Raw genomic sequence first — 14,712 nt, 5'->3', positions numbered from 1 at the left:
GTTTCAGACCCCGCACATGTCTTTGACTCTCCCAGCCTGGAAGTTACAGCTCTTTTACCAGCCTCCAAGGTACTTACGATACCATGTCGGACAAGAACGAGGCCAAGACGCCGGGCAATACGGCTCAAGAGGCAGCTGAAGCCTCAGCCAACCACCAAAGCCTTCCACCAGCTGCTCAGGCCGTATTAACTGAAGCGTCACACGACTCGGGAATTCTTCCCCCAGCACTGGCAGCAGGCCGCCATAGTCAGTACAAATCACCACTTTCCTGTTACTTCATGGCTAAGTGACTCTCAGGACGCAGATGACACTGCAGATGCCGACTCTGCGCTGGAGGACAACATTAGTTCGACGGCATCCATCGCGTCTAGTATCCTGAAGTACCGCACTATCCTTGGAAGGACATTTCATAGTGAACAGGGCGATGCACATTACTGGTCAGTCAATCAGTAAAATTTTTGACGCACTGACTGAGTTTCAAGGGGTGCCAACGATGAGCGGCAAAACGAAGCTATGGATATCAAGTGAGGCCTGTCCAGAGTATGCACTAAGGCTATCGCATCATCTTACGCTTTCTTAGCCACCACTGCCAGACGCTCCGCCTCGATGGAAAGTTGTTTATTGCTCCACTAAGAAACGACATCAAGGCAAGGACTTCCTTTGTTCTAGTATTGCACTGGGTGCTCATTCAAAGTCTAGAAAGCTGTCGATATTGGAACCGGAACAGGTATAGGCGCATTAGCTTTAATTGCTTCACTCTCCAGGTTGGTTTCACAAGACTAACTTGAGCTTCTTCCATAGGTATTTGGGCCATGTAAGATTACTTTTCAAGTTCGAGAGACAAGAAAGCTCATCCCAGTGCAGTGATTTTGCCGATCAGTTCCCTGGTTGCGAGGTCATCGGAACCGATATATCGCCTATCCAGCTTGGCTGGACCCCTCCAAATCTTCAATTGTAAGTATTAGCGCAACACAACATAGGTATGAAACTATGGCTGACTACTTGCTTTCCCAGCCAGATCGACGACTGCACCAAGGAGTGGACCTTTCCTGAAGCTTCTCTCGACTATGTTCATATCCGTTTCTTGACCGGATGCGTTGCTGACTGGGAAGCTCTCATGAAGGCTGCTTGTCGATGCCTCAAGCCCGGTGGCTATATCGAAAGTATGGAGCCATCAGCGTACATACAGAGCGATGACAACACTATTGAACCAGATAGTGCCATGGGGCAATGGGGCAAGATCTTTGTTGAGGGTGGCAGTAAGATGGGACGGCCTTTTACAGTGGTTGAGGATGAACTTCAGAACAAGGCCCTGGAGAAAGCAGGCTTTGTTGATATCCAGGAGAAGAAGCACAAGGTCAGTGACGCCTTGCAAGTCCTTAGGCTACTGGTGCATCAAATCATGCACATCTTGCTAACCATCCCTTTCTTAACAGTCTCCAATAGGCAGCTGGCCCAAGGATGAAAAGCTCAGAGAGATTGGCCAGTATGCTCAACTATCCATGGAGCAAGACTTTGAGGGGCTCATCCTATTCATGACAAACGTCCTTGGTGGCTGGAGTAGAGAGGAAATCCAGGTTTACATAACTCACCTGCGCCGAGAGATTCGCTCAGGAAAGAAGCATGGCTGGTATTGGCAGAAGGTTGTGTGGGCTCGAAAGCCGGTTTCGGCTTAAGTCCTCAGGGGCCAGATTGCATGCTATGAGATGGTTCCTAGCACAAGGCTTGATCGAATACGCTCAATGGTGGTTGCAGGGCTTAGATAGCAAATACACTTGTCATTGGCCCGATCATCGAACATCCTGGCCGTCGTACAATGGATGATAGAAGTATTGGGTGCTAGTGATTCAGAATAGCTGCCTCAGACGAGCCGAGGATGCTGATGATGAATCGCCGATTTCTCAAGGTCTCATAAAGCTTTCGAGAGCTTGCTATGCCTGAAGCAATTCATCGGATGGTCCGCATCACTAGGCGTATCAACACCATGGTAGCATGCATCACGACGTCATGAAGACCCGAATGCATCGCTTGTTCGGATGTCGGCTATGCCAGACAGCCAGTGTCTCACAGGAGACCTCTCTAACGCCCTGCTCCGGGATCGGGCTGGCCTTACTCAAGGCATGAAGCTATGCATAGCTTCATCACCCTTTCCCCATCGTACATGCTGCATGCCGGCGGTGTACGACGACGAACCAAGACTCCTTCGTGGCCGTCGTGGCCGGACACTCGGCCAGCTCCATGGCATTTATGCCGACCCTAATCAGCACTACGCCGCGAGAAAGAGATGGAGTACCAAAGGCCCAAAGTTCCTGATTATCTTGGACAGGCCGAGTAAAATCGATGACTCTCATGCATTCTCCTACGAATCAAGGGCCATGTCAAGTGCGTCTCTCCTTGCAATTGCATGCTCGCAGCCCTATAAACGTCTGGAGAAACGGACCGGATACGAGGTTTAGCCTTTATATAAGCATTAATAAAGTTAGTTGCATCTAAGGGCAGGTTTTTGCGCATGTTTGTTGTTTCTCTGCAGCTGAGCTTGCTACCCCTCCTATGGTGAAGTCATCGTGATGATTCCTGACTCTGCTATGAAACCACTCAAACACTCGGGTTTCACGGCATCCCCCGATCGTATTTTCCATCATCTGTGCTTTTATGGACAGTTTCGAGATACACACGACGTCAATTGGGCCCAGAAACCGTCTCAAGCTGCCTCTTCTGATCCTCTGAAAGCGTCACGACGGCAGCACCGACGGCCCGGATCACAGCTCATAGGGCTGGCCATGGTCTGACGAGCACATGTTGGAATACGAGCTGGGCCTGAAACTCCTTGGCGTTAAACTTCAAGCCGACTTGTTCGGGTCCCGAAGGCTTATTGTGCGGCACCATACGTAAGCACGTAGGACCAAGTTCATATTTAAGGTCAGTTCGGTTCAGACCCCAGAGTAGTATCTATATCCACGATTAAACAACCTCTGTCGATCGTTATTTTACTCTGAATCAAAGCATTCACTCGAAATGAAGTCCGTCCTCACTGCCGCCGTCCTCGCTTCGGCGGGTGCCCTGGCGCAGAGTCCTCTGCCCTCGTGCGCTGTAACTTTGACCCTGCCCGCGAATACGAAGATGTACTTACCACTTGCAGCAAACCTGCGCCTTGAACATTCTCGCCTCCAGCGGCTGTGCTGCCACTGACGTTGCCTGCGTCTGCAAGTCCAAGGTCTTTGTCGAAGGCTATACTACCTGTGTGACCAAGGATTGCAGCCCCGAAGATGCCGCCAGTATGATTCTCTTCTGTACTAATGTGGGCTCTCTGACTTTGAACTTCCCTAGAGGCCGAGCAATACGGTGTTCAACTGTGCGGCTCCGCTGGCGTGAGTGTTAGTGGCGAGGCCCCGGCCACTGAAGCTCCTGCAGTTTCGAGTGAAGCGCCTGAGGCACCCTCAACTCCGACTGAAGCCCCTTCGGCTCCTTCAGCCCCGGCTGCCCCGTCTACTCCTGAAGCGCCGACTGCACCATCCGCTCCCGCTCCGCCTTATCCCCCGAAGCCCTCTAAGGAGATCCCACCTGTTGTATGTCGACCATTCTCTCAACTAAAACCAACCGCTGATACGCATATTTATAGATTCCTTCCGAGTCCAAGCCCGCCGAAGTGCCTGCCACTCCTGCCACGCCCACGGCCGCCCTTCCAACTGCTGGTGCCGGAATTGTCCAGGTCTCGAATGCGGTTATCCTCTCGGTTGGACTTTCGATGATGCTGGTTCTGTTGAACTAATAATGATTAAAACGGTCGGGAGGACAGAACGCTTAATCTACTGGTTGGGTCATAATGCAAGTCTCCTTTTCATGTACGGTAATAATCCAGATGTCTTGTTGTTCAACAGCTAGTAGGAAGCCCGCAGGTTTTGAATCCAGTATGTCCAAGGCCAAGAATACGAATTCGGGATAGTGGAAAAGGTGATTATAATTCTAATAGTGTTTTTGAACAAGTTTCAGACAGATCAAATCGTAATTGTATGTATCCTTGGATTATCTGACTCCGTGGACGTTGACAGGGGATATCAAGCGAGAAGAAGTCAGTAATGATCTGTGGGGGAAATAGTCGATGACCCTTGACACTTGTTATCGTAAGTATAATTCTTCGAAAGCTAGGGCAGAGATAATTGTGCTCTCTTCTCTTAATCATGGATGCTCGTTGGATTGCGAAGCTACCCGAGCTTCAAACAGCTCCGAAGTAATCTCTCGGCATATCTACACATGGGAACATGTAGAAGAGAATTGGCTTTCATATGTGAGTCACGGACCAGCCGACGGGTTGCCACGCTTTTCTCAGCTGGAGCGTTCGGTACTTTTCCATGTGGCAGCCCCTGGCCCCTGGTTGCCGAACGTACATACGCGTGAACCTTAATTATTAAAAGGTCGTTACTCTCGATGTTATTATTGGACAACAGGCACTTGGCTTTGTTACAGCCTCATGTGAACATGGCCCTCAGTCGATTATGCCGAGACATGGTTGTCCCCCATGGAGGATGAGAACTTAAGTTTGTATACAGGTTTTTGGGCTCAACTTCAATGATAGTATATAACTAGAGTGTTTCTATCATCGGATCTATTAATTGAGAGATTAGTCAAGCTCTTCTTGACTCAAAACCTTTTACCTCGAGACCAGAACATGCTCCAGCCGCCCACAGGGATTCTCTCCTTCGTTAACCCATGATTTAGGAGAACAAACCTTTCACTGTTGAAAGAATATATTTTCAGTGGGTTTCTATACTCTCAAACTTCTTGGGGGTTCTTTGATCCAACCTCAAGGACATCAGACTTCACCAAGCTAGTTCCCGGGTTCACCAAGCCTGGCCATTCGCCAATGAAATACGACAAAGTGGGCCATTCCAGTTAGTGACAGGAATAAGTCTTTTCATACAGCACTTGTTATATGATTCTATAGTAATTTTGACTAGAGACGCTTATTGACTTGCACATGAGAGAGTCCATGGATAGTGTTATTATCGTCCTTGACCATGCCTGAACTCTCGACCATCAAGGTGCCCTGGTATTCTTCAGCAATCGTAAGCGAATGCCAGTACTCATGAGTCACTGTCAAACTTCTCCACGACTTACGAAAGCCATGCCTCAGCACCAACCGATAGTTGTATCAATGTTGGTGTAATTCGGTGGAGTGTCCACCAAGGCTTCGGTCTAGGCCGGAACACTGCCAACGACGGAGCTGGTGATCTCTCCCTGCATTTTAATACCTGAACTTGTGCTATTTCAAGAACAACTTTGGGTGTGGTGACATTTATAGACCACACAACAAGAAATTTCATGCTTAAAAAGGGCTCGGCTTTGGGGGGATGATGAGCCATGGATGGCCTGGTGGCAACGACAAGGGCAGCCATAATGCAAGCCAAATCAAAATATAAATAGATATAACCTAAATCTTTGAATTCCAGTGGATATTATCTACTTATGAAAGATAATCGTGAGAAATGTGTACTGTCTGTGATTTCACTGCCCGACGAGACGCGAGGGTGGTCTAGGGTGAGCCCACATAACATCAAGTGAATGATCATTATTTGAGCATAAATGTTCCTCTAGCTGTTGATGCACAATCGCTCATAGAATGGTTCAAGACTTGGAACTATACTACAAACTCGTCTCACTCTTATGAAAAACATTTCCAAAGAAATATCAAGTTCTCGCGTCTAAGCTCTCGACCAAGCTCCTGGACTCTCCCCGGGTTTAAGCTTTTAATTAGGTGCATCCCCATGGGGTTAGAAAACTTCCTGCAACAGCCTAGCCTCACTGTGGGCCGGCTATTCGTCTCAAAACGGAGCCGCTAGTGCGGACGTTGCGCAAGGTGGGACTGTATATGCCTCAGGCCACAATGTCTCACCCATATGTGCCCGGTTGTGGCCTACAAAAGAAGAACAACCCCGCGAGATTCTCGCAATCGTTTCTTCTGATAAACAAACATCTACTTCTTCTTTATCCTCCTGTCAGAGTCATCATCCATCGACTTGCCTAGCCCGTCATGCCTGAGCAAGGGGTTGTCTATTTGGACGGCTTCAAGCTGTCGCTGCAAGAGCTCGGCCTGACCCGTGAAACCTTGAACAATCATGTCAATGGTCGTATCATTCCCTTCATGCTTGATGATGAGATGAGAGATCTCTATCGGCGGGCCAACGATGACCCCGAGCCTCTCTCGCCGGCCGAGAAAAACCGCGTCTTGGGCAGAATTCCACCCGAAGATGAGGAACGACTTTGCCAGGAACGCCTTGGTTGTACAAAGGAGCAACTCTACGAAAAGGCTCTGACCCAAGCCGAAGACCTGAGCATGCTGGAGTGCGACATGATCATCCGTGGCTGCGACTATGACTGGAGAAATATCTCAAACAAGGCAACCGACCTCGAGAGGATCATGAAACTGTCGGCAGAGGACCGTGATCTTGTTCTCAAGGGCCGTGAGGCTATCAAAGGACCAGCAATCTTGCGAGCCGCCGAAAAGCGAAAGCAGTACACTAAAGTAAGAGCCGCGGAGGCACGTCGAAAGAGTGAACAACTCAAGATTGCCAGGCAGGGTCATCGTGCTGCGTGGGTGCAAGCCATGGTGGACAGGGATCTGCCGCGATGGGGCTTTGTTGTGATGCGTACTGAATACAGTGATCCCCGCAGCGATGAGGCCTGGAAAAGGTTCCAGGAGCGCTATGACACTGTGGGCAAACTGATCATGCAAAGCTGGAGTGGTCGCCCGCCAAAGGCCGAACTTTGGTTGACACTTGAAACTGTCTTTGTATCTGACGCTGCCTTGGACGGGGCGTCGGCAGATGCGCTCAGGGAAAGATTCAAGAGCATGCGAGAGGGTCTTCCAGAGGGGATACGACGGGACTGTTTTCTGGTTCAGGACAAGCTCCTGGCAGAGACGGAGTGGCTGACGGTTCGCGCGGTGAACCCCGACTTCGACCCAGAGGCGCCCCTTGGCACTCTGGAGGCCAGCTACGACTCTCAAGAGACCTCAATCACGGTGCAGGATCTGAAAGGGTTTTCCGGGGATATTCAGCTGCCGCTGTCCAAGGTTTTTGACTGGCTTCACTATTCCCTGCTGACGGACTCTGAAACTTGGGAGAGGCGGTACAAGCAGACGACGCAGAAGCAGCCCAAGACTCTCGTGTCGTATTGGCCGTACCCGGAGTATTGAGGCCCGAGAGTTGGCTGACGAGGGGGATGATGCAGATTGTTTCTTTGTGGTGGTCACTGACTCTTGACTCTTGACTTTTGGACAAATGGATGTTGCAGGCGCTGCGTTTGAGCGTGCATAGACGCCCCAGATAACAATTCCAGCATAAGCTGGCCGTGTTCCTCGTCTTCCTAGGGCCTAATTACTCTTGAGATTGCAAAAAAATCGGGAATCGCGGGAGTCAAGGTGAGTGGGTAGGTTGGCATCCTACCACACAGTTCCTCAGAGGATCAGATGCCTCCGGCTTAGAGCAGATAAGCTTGACCATGCAAGATGGCTTTGAGTTGGATACCCTTGGGTAAGTATGGGGATCAACCGATCAAGGGAAATGTTGCAAAGGCCGGCTAGGCCTCAGTGACGTGTCGCAAGTTCAGTAGGTACCTGGGTAGGTAAGCCTGGCATTCAGGCCCCGGTTCCAGCGTTAACCACCTGGAACTTCAGTGTGTAACTACTGATGCCGAGAACCAAATTACACAAGATCCCTGTACGACAATATCGCTTGAAGACCTGGGCTGCTTACGCTGCATTTGACCTGCGTGCCATCCCATCTCCATCCCCCACCGTGATCGTTCACAACGGATGATCCCCCGTCCCCCCCCTCACGGCTCTGCCCCGGTCTCCGAGGCGGCCTCTACCCCGACCTAGCGGAGTACGAGCCTGAAGCCACTGTTGTGATGTGATGTGACCCGGCTGCATGTGCACATCCCGCGCCCGCCTTCGGTGAGACAAATGTCGGCTTGCCCAGCTGCGCTTCAACACGCTGAAAGGACTCATCACTTTGACCGGTGACCACGAGTGGCTTCCGGCATGCTTTTCAGCTGGCAAGACCAGGCATTGCCGATGTACAAAGGCAGGCTCCAGCATGACGAATTGCAAACTCGCGCTGTGGTAGGCAGAGGGTTGCAGGCGAGGTTACACAAAGGCCCCACACCGGGTGAAACATCCCCGAGGGCTGGGTGGGTGAAGATACCCGGGGATTAATGCCCCCTTCTCGCGTTTGCCGCGTTTCTTTTACAGGGGTCAATCTTGTTCAGTCTGGTACACAGTCTGGCAACCATGACTCGGAGACGGTGCAAGTCTGTATCTCTTGGCTTCCTCGGAAAGCTGGCTCTCTGATGGACCGAGTCGTGATCAGGGGTCAGTGTTTTCGGGAACGGCCTGAGAACACCCATGCCCTTGCAAGACTCAAATAATTCGCCTATTTTCCTTCTTCGCTACTAAGGAACTGTTGGGGTCTCCATGAGCCTGCTGGAGTGTATTTGGCTTAGAGTGAAGACAGATTTCGCTTTTGAGGTAAACCCAGAGTAAGAGTGTGGAGTACACCCAAGTAGGGTAATACATACCTACTCATACAAGTCTCATGGCGATTCATAATTGGCGCATCAACGCAAGCCAGTATTCCACTCAACCACCTATGCTACCTACGAGGCATGGGAAGGAATTGTCGCTGCTGTCAGTAGTAGCCCAAGAGTCGAGACAAGCGCTTACAGTATGGGCCGTATGGTAGACTCCCATTCCTCCAACGCGCTAACTAGAGCCACTGGTGAAGGCCAATAGTAAGCGCGAACAGCGAGGGAGACTATAACAAACTCTAGTAGCATATATTACTAGTTTCATCGTCAAGGCCAGGGGCAAGGTCCACGGCAACGGCTTTTCAACTCCCGATGTAGTCTCACCCACCCTGGCTTCGACTAGGAGATTAACTCGCCAGCCGTGAACTCGTCTATAATGCACTTACACTATTTTTCCTGTTGTGGGGCAGACCCGAAGTGGGTTATGGGTTGCCTATATACAAGGACCTTCAAAGATGGCTGGATGCTGTTAGTCAACTTGGTGAACTGCAGCGGCAGTATTTGTCCCGACTCACGAGTCCATGCCTTTAGGTCTTGCCTTGTGATATTCCACAAAATAGTAAGGCCAGTGTGTTGGACATCCAGTCCTATTGTTAGACACTTTGGCCTCCGTCTTCCCCGGTTGAGGTCATCATAATGACCTTTCTCTTCCGTCACTTTGTCCGCTGAAGATATCACGGTGAGTCCCGTTGAATGAGATTAAACATTGATGCAAGTTCCTCTGGTGATAGTCCAGGGCGTGTATTTTATTAGATATTTACTCTTTGTTGTCTTTAATCATCTACCTGTCCCGTCCATAGGTAAAGGGCTTGGTAGGGGCGTTGTCGAGAATTGCCTCAATCTCCTGGTAAATCTCATCCGTGATCTTCTCGGAAAGCTTCACAGACTTGACATTGTCCTCAATCTGCTCAACCTTGGTGGCTCCCAGGATCACAGTGCTGACGTTGGGGTTCTTGAGGCACCAGGCCAGGGCGAGCTGAGATGTGTTTCCACCCAGGCGCTCAGCAATGGCAGTGAGCTTCTTGACCTTTTCGATCTTGGCCTTTCCTTCCTCGGTCTGCAGGGCCTCGATGGTCTTGCTGAAGAACTCCTTGTTTGTGGCGAAGCGGGAGCCCTCGGGGATGCCGTCGTTGTACTTTCCAGTCAGGAGACCAGAGGCCAGGGGAGACCAGATGGTGGTGCCGTAGTTGAACTGCTTGAAGAGGGGTTCATACTCGACCTCGAAGCGCTCACGGTGGAAGGCGTTGTACTGGGGCTGCTCGACAACAGGGGCGATGAGGTTGTATCGCTCGGCAATCTGAGTGGCCTCAGCAATTTGTTGGGCGCTCCACTCAGAAGTTCCCCAGTAGTAGGCAAGGTTGAGGTTTCGGATGACTTGAGTGAAACCCTCAACAATCTCCTTGAGAGGGGTGGCGTAGTCGGGTCGGTGGGCGAAGACAATATCGACATAAGGCTGCTGGAGACGCTCCAGAGAGCTCTTGAGACCCTCGACGATGTGCTTGCGGCTCAGACCTCGGGTGTTGGGCTCCTTGCGACCAGTGCCAAAGAAGACCTTTGTGGTGAGGACATATTCGTCTCTGGGCCAGTCGAGCTCCTTCAGGGCCTGTCCCATCTCGACCTCGCAAGCTCCGTTGGAGTAGACCTCGGCGGTGTCAAAGGTGTTGATGCCGTGGTCCCAGGCGGTTTGCAAGCATTCCTTGACGATGTTGCCCTTCTGGGTGCCTCCGTAGGTCAACCATCCTCCCAAGGAGAGCACGCTCACCTTGAGGCCAGTGGGGCCCAGGTGGCGGAACTGCATGTCCTTGGGGTCGTACGAGGACTTGACAACCGACATTTTGAAGGATAATGGAGATTTTCGTTTATTTGCTAAACGAGAAACAAACAGAGGTACCGGGTTGAGCTGTTTATATACAACTCCAGCAGACCGCCTTGATCCGAGGTGGAGATCCTTCAAGTGAGGGGTATGGCGACAGCTGGTTTCAACACGACGTGATACCTCGACTGACCGTGATAGCCTTTCCGAAACTGTCCAATCGGCTCTAAGAAGCGGTGTTAAGTCCGGGCTGGACGAGGCAATTATTGGAGGCTTTTGCATTATTAATGTGGTTTGTGGGTCGATGTGGATAAACGACTCCGGCAACACAAAGGTGGAATAGTCTAGAAAGGCGGTAACTGACCTTGACCGTATTCGGATCCTTGCTCCGGCAAATATCTGGGTTTATGACGGCAAAAGGAGGAGTAGGCGTCAATGGGGCATATGTGGCAGCCGTAAAACTAGTCATGATAACATCGGCGTAAGAGTCATAGAGTCTTGGAGGTTGAGGTGAGTTGGGTGTCTTGCTGATCCATCCCATGTTAAATCCGTTACCTCCTGTTGACGACGTCATTGATACCAACAATCCCATGTTGGACACGCATGTACACGGAACAAGGTAAAGCAACTGATTAATGCGTCTCGGCCAAGCTCACTTGTGCTAATAATCACGCAGATTTATAATCAACAAGATACTCAACAATACTACTATTAGGTTGATGTATTACCTCGCGTCGAGTGTCTAAACTACCAAATGCAACCTGCTCTACCACTTGATGAAAATGCCTCTAGTCTATGCGTCAAGTCTAATATTACTATAGGGATATCACTTAAATCCGTACAATGGAACAGAATGACGCAGCAACAAAAGAAAAGTCAAGGAATGCTCCGTCCTCCTCTGGGGTCTCATCGACCCCATTGCTTATTATTGTATCGACTCTCCTCGGGAGACTGAGAGGGAGATTGCGAAGAGAAACATCCCAAGGTGGTGCAACTCGTGTCACTTGTCTCCCTCTTGCCCATCCACATGGCTCTTCTCTTGTCCTTCTTCTCCTTCTTCACTCTCGTCCCTTGCTCTGATTGCCCCGAGCCAAAGCCACTGCTGCCACTCTGGGCAACAGACGTAGTATCACCTCCAGTTGCACCCAGGTATCTATTAATGCTGTTTGTGTCCTTGGTTGGCGTGTTTGTTTCGATCCCTCTCTGGCTAGCAGCTTTCGATACTGGTCGATATCGACTCGGGAGACCGACGGTACTTCGTTCCGACGGGGCTATCGAGGGAGTGTACATGGTGCCAGGTCGATATCGACTTGGGAGCCCAACGTTGCTTCGTTCCGATGGCGCGATCGAAGGCGTGTACATGGTTCCAGGTCGATGGGTTGACATGTTGACCCTAAACTGTTGTGCTGCTTGAAACGCAGCATAATCCATTCCCGCAGGACCCATACCAGCGTTTGCGTAAGCCGGCAAGGTCGAAAAGGACTCGACTGGAGCTGGCGGAGGTACAGGGAAGCCATTGACTTGTGGCATCGGATTGTAGCCTTGCCAGGGCTGTTGAGGCATCGGGGCAAAGTTGGGGTTTCCCTGCTGATTCATACAGTTCATCATCTGCATGAGCCACAACTGCGAATTCAAATGTTGCGCCGTTTGTTGCATAATCTGAGATTGTACATCGGATCGTAGGCTCGGAGCTGGTTGAGCATGTGACATCCGCATTTGGGGCTGTTGCATACCAGGCGCCCCGTACATGGAGGATGCCTGGCCGTATGGATAAGCTGGAGCTCCTCCTCCCCAGTGCATATGATTCTGCTGTGGGTTCATCTTTGGAGCACGAGATTGAGCTCGTCGACGCATGGCTCGATCACGTTGCTCGATGGCAATAACACTAACCAAGCCACCGGGGTAGAGAGACTGCTGCGCTTGCGGAGGATACACGGCTCCAGAAGGGACGTTTCTATTGTTGGCGCCAAAGGGATCGTGAGGGAGTCCACGTGCAAAGACTGGTAATGGAGAGTTCGGGTTCTGAGATGCCTTGCTCTGCCCTGTACTCGGCCTTCTAGATGGCCCATGCTGAGATACAACGCTTCGCGCCGTACTGGGCTGTCTGGTAGGTTGCTGAGACGCAATGCTTTGCGCTGTGCTTGGTCTCCTCACGGGCTGTTGAATGGTGCTTCGCAAGCTGGTGTTGGATTTGGGGTTTCCCAGACGAGTCGGAGCACGGCTCCTCTCACTTGGGCGTCTGCGGACCTGAAGCAAGGCAAGAGGAACGTCGTCGTCTTGAGACGGTGATGGTGGCGTTGACAGCGCTGACCTGGTTGGAAGTAGGTTCGGGTCGCCGGTGGTCTTGATCATGTTCTTTCGGTAGTTGATGATGTGGGCTTCTTGTTTCCTCCTCTCATTTCGGTGTCGCTTTGAGATCGCGGCTTCATCTTCATTGTCGCTGTCATCATCACGGCCATCACCATGAGATTCCTCATCAGCCTCACTCGAGTCTTGGCGTCCTTTCACCTCTCGGTAACTTTCAAATTGAGCTGCTGTCATGATCTTGCCGCGATCCGGGAGAGAAGAGTGAAAGAGGTCATTGTTGACAGTCGGTTCCAGTCGTGGGGGCTTGGTGTTTTCTTCAATGCGACCAAGTGAACGCTGTGAGATGGACCGATTGGGGTCCAAGAAAAGGCGACTTTTGCTGATCGAGTCTCGGAATAAATTCTCATTATCTTTGTCGGCAATGATTTCATGGTCTTCGTCGCCTGTCGCGACAAAAGGCCTCTCAAAAGGCACATTGTTACCATGGCCAAACTTGATGTTGAGATCCTGGCCATTCCACGTTTCTGCAGATCAATCTTAGCGTCACGATTAGCGTTGAAGGAGGGTCATTTACCCGTCCAGGGATGAGACGTCGTCACAAATGAATCGTCGTCAGTCTCGGTAGAGTCGGATTCCACCCTCAGCTCTGGCGTCTTTGGAGGCTCCCCCTCCAGCCTGGATAGAGTGGCCGAGTCGACAATCAGGGCGCTGATTCCTCGCTCCATGTAGCCACCTTGTCTTTTTGAACGGGCTTGGCGCATGGTGGTGTTGCGACCGATTGAGGCGGCTGCTCTGCCTCTGGCTCTGTCGTCATGAGTGAGAGTATCGTGTCCAGCTGAGCGATTGAAAAGAAGGGTAATCGAAAGGAAGAGCAATTCTTGATGATCAGAGATTTGATTCACCAGAGGTTCAAGTTTGCCATCTTCGCCCTTGTTGCTCCTAAAAGGGGCCCCTTCTTTTTTGCCCCATGATCCATCTCAGTCATCTGGAATGCTCGGATCCGTCCATGGCATGGTCTGGTTTCTTTGTCTCAGCCTGTATTGAAGCCACACATCGATAGATGCTAATTTTTTTGTTTTTTCCTGCAGTCTAGCCTCTCGATATCCCCATCCTTGATCGATCTGCACTGATCAATAGTTCGCCCTACATGAGGAGCTGAACATAAGCACTAGACATACGAGACTTGAAGCCATTGTTTGTTGTCCACAGGCCACAGCAAGAGGCCATAACAAGGTGATTTTTCAGCTCAATTACATTGCATTCACTGTCTCTCGCTTACTGCCTCCCAATCGTGACGTCAATCAAAGGCCATTCCACCGTTTGCATTTCCGAGACTTCTGCAACCGGACTTCTCCACTCGTTGAATGTGGCTCACGACTCAAATGTCCTTTTTTTGGAGCATTCTCATACCCGAGACCCATTATCGCCCTTGTCATCTTCACCGCCTGCCAAAAAGAACGAGTTATCGAGTCTTGGATCAGATTGACTAACCAAGCATTCCTTTCGAATGCGGCCATCGCGGCAAATCCGACGACCCAGCTGAATGTCTTGTCAGCCCGACCCTCCGACCCCCTTTGACGCGCCCTTGGCCAATGGATAAGGGTTAGTGTTTATTAAAGTTGCCTTTAGATTCTCAATGTTTTTGATATCGGCGATTTCAAGGTCATCCTCTATTTCTATTTATAACCAAGAGCTTCCAGCTTGTTCCCGTCTCGACCTGCACCCCATCCTTCATCAATCACTTGTAGAAGACGGTTATGACCTCACTAGCTCCAACCACTTGTGCAGTCGAGAAGTCGAGAGGCGCTACCTATTCTATGAATCTATTATACTCCTCGTGAACCAGTGTGAAAGTAGTTTTTCTCTGGCACACGGTCATTGCGAAACGCCTGCAATTGCGAGCCGTGTTGTATATCCTCGAGATCCTATGTGGTGCGGCCGACATACCGCAGACTGATATAACTGAGAAGAAAAAAGAAGAGAAATTTTGTATAAGACGGAGAAGAGAG

General features: G+C 50.7%; 5 protein-coding genes across 5 annotated transcripts; 3 read left to right on the top strand and 2 right to left on the bottom strand.

Annotated features, from left to right (window-relative positions):
- Window positions 1–83: 83 nt before the first annotated feature.
- MRS44_011034 (uncharacterized protein) lies at window positions 84–1,676 on the top strand (the record flags this gene model as incomplete). Its single annotated transcript, XM_065619577.1, has 6 exons — window positions 84–246; window positions 305–437; window positions 483–524; window positions 802–954; window positions 1,015–1,390; window positions 1,437–1,676. The coding sequence occupies 6 exons, from the start codon at window positions 84–86 to the stop codon at window positions 1,674–1,676; spliced, it is 1,107 nt and encodes a 368-aa protein (XP_065475649.1).
- Window positions 1,677–3,015: 1,339 nt separating this feature from the next.
- MRS44_011033 (uncharacterized protein) lies at window positions 3,016–3,769 on the top strand (the record flags this gene model as incomplete). The annotated part of the gene is made up of 4 exons (XM_046281015.2): window positions 3,016–3,090; window positions 3,140–3,275; window positions 3,328–3,566; window positions 3,620–3,769. The coding sequence occupies 4 exons, from the start codon at window positions 3,016–3,018 to the stop codon at window positions 3,767–3,769; spliced, it is 600 nt and encodes a 199-aa protein (XP_046135266.1).
- Window positions 3,770–6,028: 2,259 nt separating this feature from the next.
- MRS44_011032 (uncharacterized protein) lies at window positions 6,029–7,192 on the top strand (the record flags this gene model as incomplete). Its single annotated transcript, XM_046275793.2, has 1 exon — window positions 6,029–7,192. One exon carries the CDS (start codon window positions 6,029–6,031, stop codon window positions 7,190–7,192), a length of 1,164 nt encoding a protein of 387 aa, XP_046135267.2.
- Window positions 7,193–9,364: 2,172 nt separating this feature from the next.
- Window positions 9,365–10,417, bottom strand: MRS44_011031 (uncharacterized protein; the record flags this gene model as incomplete). Its single annotated transcript, XM_046275794.2, has 1 exon — window positions 9,365–10,417. The coding sequence occupies one exon, from the start codon at window positions 10,415–10,417 to the stop codon at window positions 9,365–9,367; it is 1,053 nt and encodes a 350-aa protein (XP_046135268.1).
- Window positions 10,418–11,302: 885 nt separating this feature from the next.
- MRS44_011030 (uncharacterized protein) lies at window positions 11,303–13,464 on the bottom strand (the record flags this gene model as incomplete). The annotated part of the gene is made up of 2 exons (XM_046283424.2): window positions 11,303–13,227; window positions 13,278–13,464. 2 exons carry the CDS (start codon window positions 13,462–13,464, stop codon window positions 11,303–11,305), a joined length of 2,112 nt encoding a protein of 703 aa, XP_046135269.2.
- Between the last annotated feature and the right edge of the window lie 1,248 nt (window positions 13,465–14,712).

This window comes from Fusarium solani, assembly GCF_023522795.1.
Source record: "Fusarium solani strain SB1 chromosome Unknown bctg00000007, whole genome shotgun sequence".
NCBI lineage: Eukaryota > Fungi > Ascomycota > Sordariomycetes > Hypocreales > Nectriaceae > Fusarium > Fusarium solani.
Note: the sequence above shows the minus strand (reverse complement) of the source record. Positions and strands in the feature narration are given on the sequence as shown.